The following is a 21870-nucleotide window of genomic DNA, read 5'->3' as shown; positions in this document are numbered from 1 at the left end:
GGCTGGCTTAAGATGAGGGCTGTTGTTGTTCCTCTTCTTTTGTACCGCATCCGTGTCAGAAGCACTTGCTTATTTACAAGTGTATATGTACCTACCGAACAATACTGGGTAATCACATTAATGGACCATCTATTAGGAACCGCTTGATGGATCATCTTTTCAAAGCGAAACGTCAAACAAAGCCTTCTCAAAGACTTCTCAACATATCTGGATGGGAATCCTCAAAAATAAACATCACTAGATTTTGCCAAAATCGCCCTTTATGTTCATGCGTAGCTCAATGGCCAATACCGGGTGCGAGGAAACACGCGCAACACTTTTGGGAAATGCCAGAAAATGTCGATTTTTGAGAAAAATGCGTGTTCATAAAAAATAGAAAATATTGTTTTACGAACGATGCTTACTTAGCTGCCCGCTTCAGTTACTTTATTCTAAATGTCGCTCTTTGTTTATCCTAGACCTGAATGCATTGTACATCACTGTAATTTTGGCATTGTTCATCCTGTGAGGATGTTGCTAATGCTCATTCAAATGTATTCTAGTCATAGTGATAAATTTGTTTCAGTCAGAAATGCAATCAGTTATAAAGTCACCGTTCAACTCCGCGTTTGTGAAGTACCCACCCACAAGTTCAGAACACACTCTTCGCCAATACTTCTCGATATCGTTCTTGGAGAAGCTAATATTCGGAAGAAGAGGAGCACCACCACCCTCTTCTGGGTCCGTTTGGAACAATCCCCCTTGAACCCCAACTTGTCGAGGATATGACAAAATTCTGAACAATTCTGGTTTGAGGCCAAGTTTAGGTTAGGAGTGAAAAACCCCAGCATGACTCTCCCGGGCATGTTGTTGTCCATGGCTGGCTTGGGCACATGTAGGTGCTCGAGTTGACCTTCACCTTCTTCTTGATGTTCTTCCCCAGGCTCGTAGCACGGGTCTTAACGGGCTTTTCAACACTGTCAAGCGTTTTTTGATGTCCTTGGAATCCTTGCATTGCTTTATGATCTTGTCCACGATCATACAATTCACCCTGAATTCTTGAGAGACAATAGTGGGCACATTGGCCTGCTGAACACACATGAGGATCTTGGCACTTGTAATAGGTCCAGCACCTTGTCATTGATTGCGAACACAACAACCAATCACGGCAAATTAAATCTGAACAAACATGGACCCTTTCTTAATCTGATAATTTGTACTGAAAAATGCAATGCATAACAAAAAAAATGTTTCAAAAGGTGGTGCACATGTGTTTGCGCACCTGGCATATAAATCATTTTTCGTGAGTACTTTTTCTGTCTATATATATGCAGTATGTGTCTCGTAGGTAGACGTTTTTGTGAAAGCTGCATCACCAATTTTATCAGCAAATAAGAACGGCAACAACACATGTTGCTCAATGACAACAAATGCAAACATTATATGGTGAAGTAATTCAAAAATACCTCGACACATTGTTCAATGGACGAATTAATTTGATTAATAGTATAATAGTAGCTCACTTTAATATTTGGGCAGGGAATGATGACTTCCCATAAACAGTGAATATCGTTCTACCTCACCAAAATGAGAGTTTATGGACAATTGGCGGGTTGCACTAACGTATGCAAATGCAACACGGGAAAATTGATAAGCTTTTAGGGATTTACTTTGCTTTGATGTATCCAAGCTCGAACTCCCTCTGAGTCAAGTCCACGTTAACACAGATAGTGCTCTTGTAAATCCCAAATGAGAAAGAATTCAAAGAAATCGCTCACGGGGAAAATTACTTTTTGATATCTCTCCCGTTGTGTCTTGCAAATTTTACGAACAGTGTTGCTGCATGACTTTAACCGTTCATTTCAAGCAACATTTAGCCAACAATAAGTTCCAAGGTGTCTAAGACCAAATGAGAAACCAAGGAACTGAAAAATATTAATCAATAAATTCAAATTATACAATAAATATATGATTATAGTGCCTCGTATCTGAATAGAAATGATAATCACGAAGACATGGATTGATTGAGAATATAGTTCACTTTCCCACCATATGAGTTTACTACAAAGTAGGATGTGCAACTTAACACTGGATAAGACGAATTTTTAATGAGTTAATTGTAAGAAGATCCAAAACATCAAGTGTGAGAAAGCAGGAGCAAGAATCTGTATGTGTCTCATCAGAAACTGAGGTGTTATGCCATCAAGGCCGAGAAAACTCAAATGGTTCAAGCTCTTGTTGGCCTTTAAAGCATCTTCATTTGCGACGACCACATAACGGCCCATCATGCTTAGCTTGACTAGCCACATACTGATGAGCCTCATCGTTAGTTTCATTATTAGAGCACTGAGTTGTTGCTCCTAAACTCAGTGGAGTTGAGAACTCACTAGAGAACTGATCCCCAAGCATGTTAGCCATAACCTCGCTCAACTTTCCTCTTGCCTTCATCATCGATCTCAAGGGTCTCTTCGAGATATTTGATGGTTTACCTCTCATGGTTCTCATGAACCACCCGAATGTATGTACGTAGAGAGCGCGCTAAGGTTGATACAAATTCGAGTGGAGTCGATCAACTGAATCAAAGATTATACCCGCTCTAAGATCATTGAATCATATGACAAAGAATGATTTCTCTTATGGATACCATATAGCAAAAGTTGTTTAGTTAAATGGTTCTAGGTAAAGTTACATATAGTGAGCTTTGACAAGGCACAACTTTGACCCAATTGTTCGATTCACATTGCTATATGAGGAAAGGTCAGCTTCGTTAAAACCAGTTCGAAACGCCAATTTTGCATCACTGGCATTGGCAGGCAAGTTTGTTTGCTGGTAACAGCCCTTGCCTAAATATCCGAATACTTTGACTCGAATCGATATCATTTGTTCTCAACCTTGGTGTATTTCAGTGGGCCAAGTTCATAGATTTGAGCCTGGCCAGGCTGTTGAGACCAATCATCAGATCATCCAACTTTAAATTCCGATAGAAAATGCCATGTCCGGTATCAGATTGGTTCTCCGTTTGTGGGCAGGATTGGCGACTGAAAGTTTCCTTGAGAATCGAACCGGGGCATCGTTCTCTTACGTTATAAAACTGCGCTAACTACTAAACCACGTCTCTTCAATTCGAGTTATGAATCGCGAGTCAATAGTTTCTTCCCACAGATTTTATCTTAAAATGACTGAATGGCATTTTGTTATTACGGCGAGTAGAAGCCTCTCGAAGCATTTTCAAATCACCCTCACCTCCAATTTAATGCATGGGTGTAAAGCTACCTGTCACAAAACAAAGATTTGCAAGTGATCCCTCAAACACGCTCGCTTGATATTGTCAATAAACTTATCTTTGTTTAAATGCATACATCAGTAATTCTCAGAAGGAGAAAATTGTAGCGATTGTGCCCAGCCCATAACGACATGGATTGAATTTTTGCATTGAGTCATCTCCTAAAGTTGAGCATTATATATTTCAAGAAAATACGTGCTTGTTTGAAACATGATGACTTATCAATGGGGAGCAAGGTAAACGTTAGAAATAGGTTCTTAATCAAAATCTAGTCACATGAAATAATCTAATTCAACAAAATGCTTGAACGAACCTACAGAAAAGAGCACAAAAGAAAAAACATGTGCATTGTAATTGGTCGAGATCTTTATCCGTTTTTCCCTATCAAAACCATAAACAAATTGTCGAATTGTCAAAGTGAACTCAACAGCTTTTCTTTTGAAGAGGTGAAAATGAAATGTTTCTTTGTAACACCTATTAATATCTTCATTTCTGTTTTGTGACTCAATAACAGTAACCTTTTTTAATACAGGGCCTTTATAAGAAATGCTTCAATAACTTGAACCTAAACCTCTGTTGAATGACCATAGCTCAATTTGTTCGATAGTTTTCCCTCCAAAACGCTCTAGACGTCCCCTTACTTGCTTGGCATAGTCTTTAGTTAGTGAATGGAACCGAGGTAACGAGTCGGATGAATATGCTGAAGAGAAATGGAATTGTAGAGTTTCCTTTTTGACCTTGTCGCGTTCCTCATCGGGGATTCGTGTTACAATGGGTTGGCACCGAATGTGGAACATGGGACGAGAACCTTTTGTTTTATGCTTTCTGTGATCGTGCACTCGTCTAAAGAAATGGAAGAGAATTCAACAAGACAACGACTTCATTGTCCAGATTTGTGAAAGCGAAATCCGAAATGGGGAAAGGAACTGGAGAAATGAATGGGACTTTACTAATGGTGCTCTTGATGATTGCTTGATTGATGAATAATTCTCATTTCGTCAATACAATGACTTTAATCGAGTCTTTTATGGTATGATTGACACAATATTAATCGGTGCGTTGTTTACTCAAATCATAAATCGATTCACTTGAATACTTCCAATCAGGCATTTGTGGGTTCTTGAACGTAATCCCTTCTGATTTTGAATGAAAAAGTCATTATCGGCCTCGTCGAAATTGACCATAATTATTAGTCTTATCTTATGACTAATGCTCAAAGATTAATCCAAATGTGACAAGTTCACTTTTTGGATGCATTGGCAAGTTGTTTTTCTAGAAGCTTCTCAACACATGCTGAGTTCCAATCCAACAACTTTGCTCTCTCTATCTCTCTACATCTTATATGCTGTTCCTTTTCGGCCATTTCTTATCCATTAAAATTTCAGTGAACTGAACAGCATACGAGGACGTTCTGTCTAATTTCATTTCCGAATAAACTTTATATAAGTCTTATTATTATATCCTCCTTACCTGGACCAAGTCATTGTGAGTGATTCCAACTGAATTAGCGTTCATCTTCTTCCACACACTTCATCAAATTTACGGTTTCTATCGAAACTCCAAAATGATAGATAACTTCACTCCAAATACCTAGTAATCAAAACATTGGACTTGTGACAAAGACAGATTTATTCCCATTTCAGCACTTGTGAAGACAAGAATGGGATGGGTCACCACTTCCGAACCAAAAGGCAAGTGACTTCGTTCGCCCTTTGAAAATTGGCAGAGAAAGGAGGCGCCCAACGAATCAACCCGACTAACCCAACTTGGACCATCATTTAGGTAAGCTTCTATTTGGCTTGGTCGAAAGCTGTATCGAGTTGCCCGATCCATTTTCCAAAGGAAAAGAGAGACGAGAATCAAATATCATGCCTTTGCTGCATATTTAAGTGTAAATCGAGATAAAAGGTGATACGTACAAAGACGTCCTACTTCATCTTCTACTTAAGATATTTGTTCTTTAGGCAAGATTTGATTGCCCAAGAGGTTCGGGGAAAAAGGGATTTTGATGATAAGCTATTGCACTCTGTACGCTTAAGATACGCATAGCGTACATCTTCTTTACTGACAAGAATATTTGTTTGTGCGTTTTCTTGCTGAACCAATCATATAGAGGAGTGCAAATATTCAATGGCTCTGAATGCCATTTGTAAGACTATTTCCATTTCTTCACAAATTCCTGATCGACGAGCAAAATCATTTTAGCATGCAACCTTTTTCTCATGCAATGTTAACGAAATGGATCATTTGAGGTTGCCGCATTATTTTCACTTGAGACACCCAAATAAAACATTTGGGGAAAATGAAATCCCTAGTGTGAAATAAAAGACAGCTTTGCATTATTCTTACCGTGATATTCGTACGGGATAAACTTCTCTAGGTTCGTCAAAATTTGGCTCGCATAGTATTTCTCAATTATGTACACTACTGTAGACTGGATGGTTATATTCTGAGCAAAAAAGGGATACCTTTCTCCTTTACACTTATTGCACCAAGAAATTCCGCATGAGTCCTTCAAGCAAGTCTGATGACGACAGAGGGTACTTTTGGGATTGGCAATTTTTTGTCGAAGGATTCAATTACAGTTTCGGTCATCCATCTTCGAAAAGCCCTGTTCCTTGAAAGTCTTGTTTCATAAACTGTATAATTTTCACTCACCAACATGCATATTACTTTTAAGTGAAGAAAAGCTTTTTTGTCATAGTAGCATTTGTCGAAACGGTATTCAAAGCAAAAGAGCTCTCAAGTGCAATTCAAAACCAATCCAAGAAAATCAAAATAGATTAATCAAACATTTAAACCATTTTCTCTTCCATATTTTCAAAGGTGGTTTTATTTTGATTTGCCAGCTAGTTTGGATGTCTTTTTTTGTGGGAACCGGTTTCCAGAGGTATATTATTCACTCTCATGCACGCCAAGGAAACCAAACGCCAAGGTTAGGATATGTATTCCATGATGTGGGCGGGTTTTCAGCGACGATATCTTGTTTGGGAGATCAAATCGTTGAATGCTGGTGGAGTCTAAAATTACTACCCCGTGCTGCCATCTATGGATTTGAAGAAGAGAACTGAGAAGGAGCATGGCTTGCCTGAGTCCTCAGATGCTGGCGAGTTCAAATCCAGGGTGGCTTCAAGGGTTGAGATAAGTGTAGACCACAAACATTCTTCAACAATCTCCCAAACAAAATGTCATTGCAGAAAAACCGGTCCATTCTGGAGGTCATTTAACTAAATGGATAAGAAAACATGCTAGATGTGTATTGCGTCTTCATTGCCAGTGTCCTTGGTGGTTGGTTGTCTTGGTTAGCTTCATTGCGTAGCATTTACAGAAGTGAGTCATCTTTTCATGCTGTCTTAGCCAGCTGCTTCCAATCTATTCCAAAAGTTTGTGAATAAGCAAGGTGCGTTTTCAGCAAAGTAGGAATCTTTCCTCGAGTGTTTTACTTTTCCATTCATTGCAGAGACGAAACACACCTTTACTGGGTTTTCTTTTCTGTTTAGGTAACTTTATTTCATGCCTGTGTTCACTAGTGCCTGAGTGAAGATCTTTTGAAAGTATCAGAACTAGAGGGCTTTTCAACTGAACTATCTGTCGAAGAAACGCATGAGGCAATCTGAAGTGCGGTGTTTAACAAACATGATGCCAATTAAACTAGTGTAGACAATTCTACTGAAGGGTTAAAAAGGCTTTTCAGTAACTCAATATCATGAAAAAAAAAGTGACAATGACATAAAATGCTTGAAGTGTGATATTTATCAGTAGACCTGATAAAAAGTTGAAAAGTTGCCTTTTTTGCCATTTTTTTTTAAACTGAGAAAAATGCGTAAAAAGTTAAGAACATGCGGAAAAAGTTGTCATTGAGCAAAAAAATTGCAACACGGTAATGGTCGTATAAGTCCCTTTTAGCCTCTTTCCTGGATTTGCATCAGTTACAAGATATAAGCACACAACTATATTTACTAGGTTATCCATTGAGTTTCTTCGTTTTATTTAAAAGAAATTGACAATTTTGTGTTGCAAGGTTTGACACTAGGACACATTTTCAATGGCACATGTCGAGAGTATTTTTGGCCGTCAGAAGTCGGGGGAAGAGTACCTAGAAGCCAGGGTGACCCAAATATTAGCTCGCAAACCCGAAAGATTCATTAGCAAAACCCACAGACGCGAGGATTGCTTGATAAACAGATCTACAGTTTGAGGTACAAGAAGCTGGATTACCAAATGAAAACCTCTGGACATTAAACAGGCCCAAAAAGGAAGCTGGTTTGGAAATTGGCTTCCTAGAACTTTTGAAATCAAATGGTCTTCCCCTCAGTCTGGTCAACCTAAAGAACTTGTTAGCAAATTATCTTAAGTTATTTATGTTTATGTGAAGCTTTCCATCAAGATCTGATTCAAGTGGTCTTGGAGAGTAGGCTGCGAGGTTGCCACCTCGCGGGAAATACGAGGGGTATGTCACCTAAACCGGTGCTCAGTTCATATATTACATGATAATTAAGATATTGAAAAATGGTCATGAGGCATTGAAAGATCTTTTTGAATGGCAACATTTTATCTTTTCAAAAAGAAATAAAAATCACTAAGCCTACCCCTTACAAAAGTACCGCGAAACAAAAAGGAAGATCAACATGCAACAACAATCTGAGATCAATGTTGGCAGTACTGGTATGAAGGTTTGCAAAGGAGGCAGATAGGGAGATTGATCACAACATTTCTAGTTCGAACTTATTTGATCAAAACTGAAACGACCATTCAGCTTTCACTCGGGATTCCTCGCTCGAGGCAAAATCGTCTTTTGGGTAATCATCCATCATGTGAGAAGAATTTTCTGTCCACGAAGGTTGCATATGGTGTTTCGAAAGTTATGGACCACCCGAAGTTCGATGCGATGAATTGGATTGCCAATCATGATAATTGATGTAATTGTTAGTTTTTCGCATTTTTGTCCGTAATATCTTAAAGAACAACAAGATATCGAGTAAACTAGGATGTCCTTCCTCCTAGTCACCATGGGTTCCGAGCAAATTTTAGCACGGTTACCTAATTGAGTGAACATATACAGCATATTATTGGGAAACTAGAGAGATAATGAGTCAGTTGATGTTGTCTATCTTGATTTTGCCAGGGCCTTTGATGAAGTAGATCACGACGTTTTTTTTCAATAGACTTCATGACATTGGGATCCGATTGGATAAGAAGCTTCATTCGTGATAGTGATTGTTAAGGTAGAGGGCTCGCCTTCTGACATACATGATGTCAAGTCAGGTGTTCCCCAGGGCTACATCTAAGGGCCCCTCCTTTTTATGATATTCGTCGCCCCGCTTCAACAATTTGACATTATTCTCTTGACATTATTCTCTTCTCACGCCGACGGCACCTTTCACGGTCAGTTTCTGGTTGGAATGGCCAAGATTCCAGTAGCCTGTCAAAGGACCAAGATAGAATATACTCTTGGGTTACTGAGAGTAATATGGCCTTGAAAGGAATGAAATTCCGCTCATTGACCTTCGCGCCAAGTCCTTTGAACATTCCGCTAGTAGATAATGGAGGTAAAGATATTGAGCAGGTCTCATCTATGAAAGATCTAGGTGTAGTCCTCCAAAATGATAAAAAAAATCGATGAGCATATCCAGTTGAAGGTGGGTAAAGCTTTTCAAATGTGTGGTCAGATATATCGCCCCTTTAAGTCAAGAGATAGTATCACGATGCTAACCCAATAAGTTCAGCAGGTTTGCCAAAGGTCGAACAAGTCCAAAAATGTTTCATTTGGAACATCACAGGAATGAGAGAGCTCACGTATTGGGAGAGACTAAAAAAGTTGGGACTGTGTAGTGTTCAGAGAAGGTACGAAAGGTATCTGATACGGTACGTCTTCAAAAGCTTTGTCACAACCCAGGATTTAGGGTCAATTCTAGTGACCGTCGAGGCCTAATGTGCGTATTGAGAGTACCTTCAAGCCCTCGAGAATCCAGGCTAGTGTGAGCAGTGAAGTCCACATCTCTTCGTTCTCGGGCTTTTTCATTGTTTAATTTGCTTCCCTCTAATATTCGTAGGGAATACGTAAGCCTTGTTGATCCGCTAGCATCTTTCAAGTCAGACTTCGACAAATTTTTAGATAGCATTTCAGATCAACCCTGCATTCAAGGACTAGCTCGGTCTGCCAACTCAAATTCATTGGTAGACCAAATTTCATATAGAGATTGAAAGGTAATGAATGTACGAATTATAACCTTTCATTTCAAGAGTACTGGGGATTACATTCCCTGTAGCGATTAGAAAAGCTTGCGACTCCCCCCCCCCACATCATCATTTGTTTGAGCCTGCATATTCTAACCTAGAATCGTTAGGAAACTGTCAAAGTTGTGAGCCAAATAAGGGAAAATGACAAATGTTTTCTTTTTACACTTCAGACCAGACCAAAGGAGTTCATCGCCATCTGTTTGATCAATCACACCTTGAAGAGTACGTCATATTAAAGCAGAGATTTCAAAAGGCAATAAATGCTCTCTCTCTCAGTCAACATCCATTCTTATGCATCCTCAGGGCTGACTTCATCTCGATGAAACTGCCAATACACCAAGCTCGTCAACTTTACAGTCCACGAATCAAGTGGACCCCATTTATTTTAAGAGGATATTTTACAATAATATCCACAAAGCTCTGATAAATAATCAATGGAAAAGGCAAAAATAGTTCACTTTAATTATCTGCCAGTAAGGAACATGGGATTGAATGGTTCATTTTCTTCGGCTAAAGCAACAATTTATGCCTGTTATGACTGAACTCAAATATCCACAAATGTAATGGTGGATATTTGCAAAATGGCAAAAATAAAAGACAATATTTGTCTTTCTTGCGTGATCGTCAAATGTCTTTTACGATTGCTCAAACACCTTCTAAATCTGCAAAATTTCATTTTGAATGTTTTAATAACATACCCTTTCGATCAAATAATGAAGATAAAAAACATTGTGGAAATTGAGAAATTTTAGAACATCCAGACTCCTAAATTGAGGTGCTGGAATAGTAAGTGGATTTTCATATTGGGCAACTTCCATAAGGTAACAAGAAGGTAAGAGCTAGATAAACTGCACATTTGACATAGAACTTCCGCTACAAGTCGATGATTCTTAAATTTTTGGTGCACTTCAAGCTTGCTCCTTTAGTGGTCTTGAATTGATTCACCATGCACACTGATTACGTCACAAATTGTTGACACGGTTGCAGTTCATATATGTCGTCCGCTACTATTCCAATTTATTCATCAGAAACTGTCTTTATCAAAAAAATTCTCTGTGCAATAGTAAGTGCTTTCACATGGTGCACCCTAATATTGGCGAAAATGATGCAACAACGCCAAGAATTTTTCTCCTCAGAAATCACCTTCAAGTTGAGCTTTTTGACTATGACTTTCCAAGGAAAATAAAGATTGAGTTCTATAAACCATCAGAATATGCAAAAAATATTTTTTTTTAGGTTCCTTTCTAATAATGCTACAAGAATAGCGACAAATCAGATTTCATTTTAATATGTATTCAAATCACTAGGCATGCTCCTTATTTTCATGTCATAGAGTAACAGATTACAGTTTGATATGCCAGTTTTAGGCATATGGATTTTACTCCGAACTTAGAGTTCAATATTGCAATGTTATCAAAGCTATTCCTTATGATTAAAGTGATGTTCAGATGCTTTTGGATATTTCCCCAAAAACTTGACAAAAGTTTTAAGTTTTTAACCACCTCTTCAAGGCTCATTTTCAAAACTACTTAAAAAAAGCAACGGTTAGTGATTATTTAGCGTTTCATTTTGGGCTGCCAGATTTTAAAGATAGGCTCTCCAATAGATAAAGGCTGAAATTGAATATTAAAAGTGCTTATGTGTGGCTACTAGCTTTAACTTTGTAAATATGTAGTCCTAATCCTAAAAACGTCCAACCATTTGGCTAATACAGGTTCACAATATTTATCGGTCAAATTGGAAACTACCTTCTTCATTACATCATCAATCGAAACTTGAAAATTAGAACATTTTTCCAAGTCATTCTCCCGACCATGCCATATAACAAAAGGAAGACATATGATAACAGATGAAAGGGCAGGGGGGATGGGGAGTTGATGAGGTCGTTATCAGTCAGAAAAGTGTACCTTTTCTAACAACTCATCGCTATCGGCAATGATATGTGTTACGTATGTGCATGCGTGTCCTTGTAGATTTATCGTGGATTTGATTCACGTGGCTGCTTTCATCAGTTCACGGCAAACGACGCACGAATACAGAGTGAAGAGGCCTTTCGCATCGTTCTTGTTGAGCAAGACTTATGTGTCAACTCAAACTGGACAAAATGAAGCCAAATTGATTCCTGACATGAAGCCCTCTTGGGTTCGACTAAAATGGGACTTCGAAGCTTCAGGAAAACTGCCTTCAAAGTGGGTTCACTTGTGGTTCTCTTGATGATCCTGTATGGAGTCCTGCACCCTGAAACTAAGGGCAAAATAAATCTAAATCTTCACATCACCGAAGAGTACCAAGTCCAGGCCACTAATCTACAATATCCTTTGACTAATTTAACCCACACACCTACTTTAGGCAGATTCCTGGCATGCGAAAATAACGTGGATTTGGTGATATTCGTTGATTCTTGGACCCGGGATTGGGAACAACGAAACTGCATCCGGAACACATGGGGATCCAGACGGCTGAGAGAATTCACATTCGCTCAAGTGTTCTTTGTGGTTGGGACCAATCGAAGTGATCTTCAAATTCAGCAGCAGCTCCAATGGGAACAAGATATCCATAACGACCTCATTCAGGGAGACTTTGACGAAAGTTTGTGGAACACCTTGTACACAGATTTAAAGGCGATCATTTGGCTGAAATGGTTCACAGAGCATTGTCTTCGGGCAACCAATATTCTATCAGTCAATTCACAAGCATTTGTGGATATCATTGCCTTACAAGAAAACATCCAGATCAACAATACTATTTTAACGAGTGGATTCAACCTGGTGTGTACTTCAGAAGTGGTCATGAATGCAACAGTCTGTCAGAATGATACATATCTCATTTCAAATCAAACCAGAAACCACTTGATGGAACACCTAGAACATCCTTTCGGGAGCGAATTGAGTCCAGCCCCCCATTTCCTTGCATCTTTGTCAGAGGAAGCGGGACTCTCACTCATATCACAGCCCAATTACATTCTGAGCCCTGATTTGGAAATCTCGGATTCATCGCCAATTGTAATGCCAACCGATGAAGACGAGTTTGACTCAATCTGGGCACAGTTCTTGGACAATCACGATCTGGACCCGAAAAAGATTCCACCTGTTATTTCTCAAAACTTCTCAACCACTTCCCACACTACCTATGTGATTGAAAATCCCAATTTCTGCACCAAGATATGGCCAGACATCGAGATCTTGGCTGTGGTTCATTCCAACCCAAGTCAAGGTGACTTTAGAGACCGGATCCGAGCCACTTGGGGTGATCCAAGGATCTACAATGAGGTCAAAATCAGGCCTCTGTTCTTTGTCGGTCGATCCCCCGACCCAGTGGTGGAAGACTCGCTTCAGCAAGAGAGCTTCTCCTACGGAGATTTAGTGCAGACGGACTTTTTGGACTCGTACAAAAACTTGACCTTCAAGGCCATTTCGTGGATGGCCTGGGTCGAGTCCCATTGTTCCCAGGTGAAGGATCTCATCAAAACCGACGATGACATGATAGTTGACGTGTTTCGCTTGAGCCAGTATCTCAAACAGATGCATATTATGATGAACAGCTTCAAAGGACGTGAGCACTTGAAGTTCCATTGTTACTATTGGCGGTACGGAACGATTATCCGTGATCCAGACAAAAAACATTACGTTTCACAGGAAACTTTCAGTGGGCGGAGATTCCCCGCCTATTGCTCAGGGAGTGCCTTTATCTTGTCCACAAAGATCAGCCAGGTAAGAGGTTTCTCATTACTTAGCCAATTCCTCTAGCAAGGGATTTTTATGACATCGATATCTTTTGGAATGACTCAATATATAATTTCAATCATCGGATTACCCAATTGCCGGCATGGTACGAATATCTGGCTTTCGGTAAAATGACCATGCTTAAATTCGTCTATTTAAGGTTATACTAAAAGGTTGTGCGGGTCAGGACATGTCTGATGTTTTTTGTTGCATCAATTAAAACTGACCACCACTCATAATCATTGAGGCTCTAATGGAGCTTGTAGACACTTCAGTGATCCACATGGAACATTCAACAAAAGCAAATGTAGGGGCACAGCATGACGGTATTTACTAGTGTTGGGACAAATTCGGCAAAAGTCGGACTTGTGCAAGTCCTTTGCTTTTCAGACTTTTTGTTGGATTCCCAGAGTCCACACTCGAGTCTTTTATTGGATTCAAGGCAACCAAAAATACTATTCTTGTTTTATCTAAGCTAGACAAGTCTAATGAAAGCATCATTCGGGGGCTGTTTTCATACAAGGTCAATTCATGACCAACAAAAGCCCGTTTTCTGACGAAATTTATAGAAAAAAGTGACACTTGTTTCGAGTCCTTTCTAAAAGAGTCGAGTTCGGCCAATTGCTCCAAAATCGTGTAAAAGACTCTAGTGCACTCAGACTTGAGTCTGAACTCGCCCCAGCCCTAGCATTTACTGAATACCTCGACAGGATGATACCTAGCTATCAATCGAGCATTCGAAATAACTCAGACTGCTGAGGCCTCAAATAATCAGGTGTTTCGTTACATTAAAAGATTTACGGAATGTAAAGGAATTGCGATACATTGTTGACTTAGCTTTTCAGATTGAATGAAAATGAAGGACTGTATTGGCATTTTGAAAGATGTCAAGTCGCTGTTCTTTGTCCATGCCTTTTAGCTCTCTTCTCATCCTGATATTCCCAAGAGCAAAGGAAATACTTTTCCCCGCTCTCGCACACCTTTTTTTTCTTGTGGTCATTTCCAGACCGACTTACTAAAAGGAGGACTCATTGAATAATAATTCAAAAGTACAGTTGATACCGTTCAATTCAATTGATAAAAAAAAGAACAAAAAGGGACTCTGCGTGATACATCCAAGCATTCTGATTTCCATTGAAACTTCTAAAGACACCTTTCCAGACGCTCATTAATATCCGGTTGTTGATCCAGTTTATAGCAGATGCGTTTAAGCCAATCATTAACATCCTAAGATAATCGTTCCGTCCCAAAATGTATCCAAACTTCACCTGTTCATTTATTACATTTTGGATGCTAGGGCCTGAGGAATGCGTCTCGCTAGGCCAGCCAAGTCAGTCATTGTAGGGTCCTTTTATACTGTACATACACGACAAACAGAGTCATGTTTGCATGAGGTATGATGGGTATCCGAAAGCTTCCTTGAAATTGACCAGTGTCTAAGAACCGACCGAAAGTCGTAGAAACTTTGAGTAGAACTTCCATAAGGAGAAGAGCCATCACATTTGGTGACAAATTTACAGGTGTATTAAAGTACTCCCAACGTTTTTTTTCGCAGATTGTTACGATTGGCCTTTTATTTGCAACTAAATAAGGCATTGCGGAAGAGCAATGAGTTTGAAAGGCTGATAGCATCTAATCACTTCAAGGTCAGTCGACCTTTCGGTATGCTGCTTCCGAGACACTTTCCTAAGGCCATTGGGCCATTTTGAAATATCAGCAATGCGCACGTTCGGTACAACAGACTTGCGGCATTGTTTCAAAATGTACTATGATGTTTTTTCCTTCCCCCTTTCCCGAAGAATAGCATGTACATACAAGGGAGCAGCCTTTTTGGCCTATGAAGCGTGAGTTACGCTCGAAAATATTGCCTCGTTCCATGATTCACGGAATCCAGGGAGGAGCTGGTATGATGAAAAACTGACAAAACCAGGTTTGCTGCAGTCCATCCCATCAAGCGTAAAAATATTCATACAGAACCACAGGTCTTCACTCAAAAAGGGAGAAGAGAAGGGGATCAATGAAAAGGCCCCCGATAACTTGCCTGAGATTGCTATTCTTAAATTGAGAATCTCGTTAATTTTCAGGTGCTTCTAGACAACTTTCGCCAAGACCCGCACTACTTGTGGATCGATGACGTGTTCATTACGGGCATTTTGGCTAAACGGGCCGGAGTGAAACATCATTCCATGGGCAGACATTTCATTTTGAACGCGAAAGATCTGAAGTCCGAGAAGAATCGTCGGAGTATGATTTTTGCCCACATATCGGGTCGTGGGAATCATCAAAAGCGAATGCAAGTGTGGAATGATGTGATGAGTCGAAACCAGCGCATTTTTGCACCTTGTGGAGTCAAGAAATTGGATGTGAAGCCTGTCAAGAAAAGATTGGGAAGGCCCAGTTTTGAACTCATCAAATCATTGGACTCCTGAAGATGGATAAGCCGACTAAACTGCAAATATGCTGTTGTCTGTGATATCAAATTAAAGGGTATTTTTTATTGAGCTATGGAGTTTGCATTTGCGTATGATTTTTATACACGTATTTTAAATCGTATTCTCAGTTATCGCTTATTGGATACCTGAATTAAATTGGGATTACACGAGCCTACGTAATCCAAAACCTTATCGAAGTAAGTCAACATTAATGTTTGACCTTCTTGTTCATCTTCAATACCTATCATTTACAGTAGTTCAGGTGATTCATGCCAATAGCTGCAGATCACATGTTTTTTACGTTGGCAGGATCTTAGACAACAGACGGATTGAAATTTTATTCCCTCAGTGAGCAAACTGTTCAAACGAAGATTGCAATGCTGCTCAATTTGCCTTATTTTGTAACCATCGCAATTGTTTGCTTTAAAATATTTTCGTGCAAACACTTTGACGCGGGTGCAAAGTGAACATTCTTTGATGGAGTGAAGTCAATTAGTTTTAATATGGCAACATCATTGTACAGAAAAACCCACGCAATCTAACAAAACAGAGTCTCACAACTGAAGAAGGGTATACCATAGAAGAAGTAACATAGAAGAGTAAAAATCGAGTCTGTTTTTTACTGCAGCTGCGTCGGTAACCAATGGACAGAGCAACTCTAGCTGATGGACAGCAGCGCCTCTACAATCAGAACCTATACCCTAGCAGCCATTCAGTTGTTACGTCCATTGGCTCTGAAAACTAGTCTGTCTGGGTAGCTCTCATCGCACTCTCTAAGAGTTGCTTCCTCTATGGGTATAATGTGACATAGATTTCTAGACTTCTATTATTGGATGTCGGACGACCAACCACTCGGTTGACTAAGCAATACAATAAACCGGTTTGTGATCAATTCCCAGGCGACCTTCCATTGTACTACTGCTTTACCAGCCGACATCCATTGTCTTGAAATCTTTGACTGTAACTGCAAACAAACAAGCAAAAACCCGCGTTATATTTGATCAATATTGAGGCTAAACAAGCCAAGATTGTTCAGTATGAAAGGAATGTGACTTGAGATATCTGTTACTCTTCACTTTCAAATGCATCGACCCATGCTTTTGAGCTTATTAGTCAAAGGGTCAATGCCGTTGATAGAGGGATGTTGATGCAAAAATTGCATTTATCAGGCATGTCCTTGATTTGAAATTGACCTGTACATTGGTTGCCAGCCCTTAAAAAGCTGAAAATGGGACGAAGGCTGTCGTGACAATTTAGGGTTTCCTTCAAATCATTAGCCTCGCTCGACTATAACCTCATTAGAAAATTCTAAAATAGAACCCTGTACGATTAATGATGATTATTGAGGCAAGGGAACATTTGACAAATGATTTCCTCAAGCTCATTCCATAAAGCGTGTCATTTAAATCAGTTTGAAGAAACTGTCTGGCGAGAAATGACCCGATGTGGAGCAATGTTAAAGAATGGACTTCTTTTCAGTTATTATTACTTTCTTTTTTGTTTACTGAAACATGAGTGGTCAAATAAAAGGTAACCTTGCGACTACATATTGCAAGGAATTGATATTTCTTTGTACGTTTTCGATGCCCTTCGAGCTCAAAGAAAATATGGAGTTGAAAGAAATTCTTCAACCTGAGGCGAGTTTCGGAGCATTTGCATACTTTTCGTAACAACTAAAAATGCCTCTAAAACACATTCGGTTTTTTACCTGTCTGTGCAAAATTTTTGAACCTCATTTGTCGACCCTATCTGGTTCATTATTTTTGGATCAAAGTACCTGCTCAATCCTATTTTCTAAAGCTAGCCAGATCTGCCAACCCTAATTCGTTGGGAATGAAACATTATATGAATATAAAATTGAACGAAATTAATTTCTTCTTTCATTTTGAACTGTTGGGATCCCGTTCCCAGTAGCGATAAGGAAGTCAGCAAAGAAAAATTATACAGAAAAAATTAAAACTCCAAAACTATCTTAAAACAAAACCAGGCTCTGGCCAATGAGCAATCAAATGATAAATAGGGCCCAATGATTCATAGTATCAATATGGAATAAAAATCAATCTTATGTGAGCTCTATTTTTTGTGCAGGGTGCCATCTATTGGAGAGGTTCTAAGAATACGACTTTTTAGCCAGCATGACTCAATAAAATCCAACGTTCTCTAAAACGCGAATTACAGAACATCACAAAATGACCCTGAAACCCGTTTGTGAACTTGAAAACAAGCATCTTTTTTTTAAGACCTAATGAAAAGAGTTTTAGAATTGTATTTCAAATCGTTATTCAACCCTATTATTTACTCAACTACGCTTGACACATCATTTTCTTAATCCTTCACAGTTTTAGATTTAATGGCAGAAAAAAAAAGACATGAAATCAAATCGTGGTTAGCTCAAAGATAAACCTACGAATGAAATGATGCCACCTTCAAAATGAATTCAAGCTCATTATTTGCTTCAACACCCTCGTTCAAAATTCTTACCTTATACATGAGTTCTTGATCAATGAGCTTGCCTTTCCACAAGATCTTCCCTGGAATGGTCCTCGTTCCCAATTTGGAAGCCAAAGGATTGCCTTCACTCATATGGGTCTTGCTGATCCCATTGGCTGGATTATTGTGCTGATGGCTCGTTGTAGAGACACTTGGCACTCGCCGAGACGATTCTCGGTGGCCATGGAACTGACCCGAGCTAGACATTGTCCGACTCAAAGACCGATGAGATTGATATCGGTGATCTGTTACGACACTGAAATTAATTGCGGCTGCGGCCGCCATGGTTTCTGAATTCTTCTTCGACTTCTCTCACAACACTGGAGCAGCAATTCAAGGCGTTGAAGCCCATATGAATTGGGATTGTTTAGGTGAACTGATGTCATTTTGTTTGTTCTCAGAGCTTTCTTTGTAAAAATCACGCACTCTTGAGAACGAGATCACTCGAGATTTCGTCACGATAAGTGGGTCTCAAGTCGTCCCTAAGTGGGACGACAAATATTCTTCAAAGCGAAAAGTGGACCATTGACAGTCCCGAACTTTTCAGTATGGATCTTGATCTCGGTCCTCCTTGGAATGGAAAGCCCATAATGAAAGCCTGCAATAAACTCACCACGGCGGAATGGACCCTGTATCCTCTCTGGAACTCGGTCAATTTTCAACTGTTCCACTTGACTGGTCCGTAATCCAATATTTTCAAGCTGCACTACCCTAGTTCCCTGTACGCTCTGACCACGATCTGTCCGTAAAAAGAGGAACAACGAGCAATCGAAACTGGAAATTGCCGGCGTTGCTCGTTCCCTTCAAATTTCCAAGAGGGAACACTTGGATCGAAAAGTCGTCAACGGAACTCCTCCCAAAACACTTGTGGAATGATGGCCTTTGCCCACTTATCGCTTCTCATAATCACTTTTGTCCAAGAAGGCGGAAAACCTGGAACGTTTTACTTGACGGCAAGGTGGAGCAACAACATTAACAACAACAGCATAGTAGCTATAACTTCCTTGCAAAGATGGGCTCCATTGTTCTTACGGTTGTTTGCGCTGTCATCCTAAAGCTAGAGGTCCGGAGAAATCTCGAGGGAATCCCATCGGGATTTCATATCTGCACACAAAGTCTTCGTTCTGTGCCAAATATAGTGAGATAAGGGCTAGGCCTTGTTTGGGATGGATCGTGAGTTAGCCTGTGCCCATCAGTGCTCACTTAGTCTCAAACTTAATAGCCTAGCAAGCTGGAATCTGACAGAAGTTGTACTTCATTCTATCTTGACTTATTTTCCCGATGTATATCTTTTCTGACATTAAAGAATTCTTGGAGATGTCGTTAAAAGACCGGTGTACATTGGCATTTGTGTTTAATCGCCAAGACTAAAGTAAGAACTCTTCTATTTCTACCAAAGCTGCCACTTTTTTGTTCGTAAAACCACGCCCAGCCCATCAGACTCAAATCAATTAGAATAGTCTTACTATTAGTACAGGCAAGCCATAGAGCATAATTTTTCCTACCTTTTTATTTCTGCTGGGACAATATCTGATCACGAGGTCGAAGCAAACTAAATTTTGATTTAGATTTAGATCAAACCTTGAATCATACGTTTTGGCCAAGAAACACTTTTTCCTAAGTTTCTAGTGCTTATGTTTTGCCATGTTTAACATCAAAGAATTAAAGTATTGTGAAACACGATTCAAATAAACATACAAGTCTAGCTAGTTCCCTTGATTCTCCATAAAGGTTGTGAAGTTCACAGAAAAGTCAGAAAAACTGACCTCAGGGAAACTTTTTTTAAACCGTGGGGTAAATAAAGAAACATGTAACAAAATGTGAATTTAACATTGTATGTGCTTTTTTGATATAAGGAGCCATAACTGAGGATGAAAAATACAGTTGATGTCAGGCAAAGCTGATCGTTAAGATCCATTCCTGCTGACTTTTTTTTACTTTATATCCGAGTTTGATCAATTCCTTGAAAATATGCAACTTCAACCCCCTTCAAATTAATTGCGAATGAAAGCAAAAGTAAAACAAGTTTTCTCAATCTCAAGCACGTATAACGATGCATTACTTCGTTTTAGCCAAATTGGACGGGTTGTCTTGAATCAATATCATTGATAAGATGGCATGCTAGCAGAGATGTGGAACTTGTGTTCAATGGTCAAAGTCTGAGTAAAGTTTTTGCTCCTCAGGTCATCTCTGAATCATAAAGACGTTGTGACTTAATTTATTCAGCGTCTGATAGATCAAAAGAGAGACATCTCCTCAATGGCTCAAAGTTCTCCTTTGATGGAGTTCATTGTTGGCGGAATTTAATGCGGGCCGATTCATAGCTAGGTAAGTTTTAAGGCCGAAACCCATCCCTGAATGAGATCACTGACATGGATAATGGCCTCAGAATGAGACTAATTTGAGGTCATAAGAATGGGAAAAGGATATCAGAGGGAATAATCGGAACCTAGGGAAACCACATTTGCTATTTCATGGATAAGTTCTATCATGTGAATTTTGAAGGTTCCTGTTAATGTCTAGTTTTTTCAGATTTTCAAACATTACAAAACCTAGCTAGTGAAAAAAGTAAATAAAGGGACTCATACTCAGTTACAGTTTTAGAATACGTACATTCATCCAAGACGAATTGGCTAAGTCAACTTGCTCGTGACTTGTTGTATGGGGACGTTTAGGCAAGTTCTGGCAGGTTCGTTTGTTTGCTGGTACCATTGTCAGTGATGCAAGTTTGGGGCTTCAAACACGTTTTTGAAAAGCTGACCCTTCTTTCGCATTGCTATTTGAGGAAAGGTCAGCTTCGTTAAAACCAGTTTGAAACGCCAATTTTGCATCACTTGCATTGGCAGGCAAGTTTGTTTGCTGTTAACAAGCTAGTTGGTCTTTTGTTCATTACACGTCACTCGATCTATGGGGAGGTTTAGGCAAGCTCTGGCAGGTTCGTTTGTTTACTGGTACCATTGTCNTTTTCGGGCCAATTGTAGCCACAGCAGAGGCTTAACGTGCGCATTGCGAGCACCTTCAAGCCCTCCTGAATCCCGGTCAATTCGAAGCCTCCTCTCTTCTTTTTCAGGCTCCTTCATGGTTCAATTTGCTCCTCTCAAATATTCGTAGGGAGTATGTACTAGGTGTCATGATCAAGTAGCGTCTTTCAAGTCAAACTTGGACACATAATTGACCAAAGATCATGATCAACTCTAGGTTCATGGGCTAGCCAGATCCGCCAACTCTAATTCGTTGGTGGATCAAGTATTAATGAACTTGAAGCCAAATAAGATGTATCATTTTTTTCATATTTGATTTCTATAGATTCAATTCCCAATATGAATCTAAAGAAGTCTGTCTGTCTTTACCTCTTCTCCTCCCATTTGCTACCAAAGACTTGAAGATTTTTTTTTACTCGAGGGTAAACTTTCCCACCAACTAGGTACCACCGTACTGGTGAGTGATCCAGATTTGATTTCAAATGTTTCAGTGTCCCCGAGTTATCTATCTGATCAAAGCGTGCTGGAAATATCCAGAGGTCAAAACCCAATTTTTTAAAGCGACGGATTGAACCTTAGATTGAGAAAAGGTCGTACTTTACAACATAAATTGAATCTTTTCTCGATCTAAGATTCATTCCTGAGCTTTAAAAAACTGGGCTTTGTTTTTGAAATGCTCTTACTTCAGAGTTAAGGCTTGGACGTTAGTTTGAATGATCATCTACTTAACATTCCGGTCAACG

General features: G+C 39.5%; 2 protein-coding genes across 2 annotated transcripts in view; one reads left to right on the top strand and one right to left on the bottom strand.

Annotated features, from left to right (window-relative positions):
* LOC131885728 (inactive dipeptidyl peptidase 10-like) overlaps positions 1 to 18739 on the bottom strand; it is a 54163-nt gene extending 35424 nt beyond the window's left edge. The window contains exon 1 of the mRNA XM_059233864.1: positions 18138 to 18739. Coding sequence (XP_059089847.1) covers positions 18138 to 18431 — 294 coding nt within the window. The 5' untranslated portion in view covers positions 18432 to 18739. The remainder of the gene's footprint in view (positions 1 to 18137) is intronic.
* Positions 11500 to 15725, top strand: LOC131885732 (uncharacterized). Its single transcript, XM_059233872.1, has 2 exons — positions 11500 to 13212; positions 15309 to 15725. Exons 1-2 carry the CDS (start codon positions 11656 to 11658, stop codon positions 15651 to 15653), a joined length of 1902 nt encoding a protein of 633 aa, XP_059089855.1. The 5' UTR covers positions 11500 to 11655; the 3' UTR covers positions 15654 to 15725.
* Positions 18740 to 21870: the final 3131 nt, after the last annotated feature.

Source organism: Tigriopus californicus, chromosome 8, assembly GCF_007210705.1.
Source record: "Tigriopus californicus strain San Diego chromosome 8, Tcal_SD_v2.1, whole genome shotgun sequence".
In the NCBI taxonomy this organism is placed as follows: domain Eukaryota; kingdom Metazoa; phylum Arthropoda; class Copepoda; order Harpacticoida; family Harpacticidae; genus Tigriopus; species Tigriopus californicus.
The sequence above is the reverse complement of the archived record's forward strand: the minus strand, read 5'-3'. Positions and strand labels throughout refer to the sequence as shown.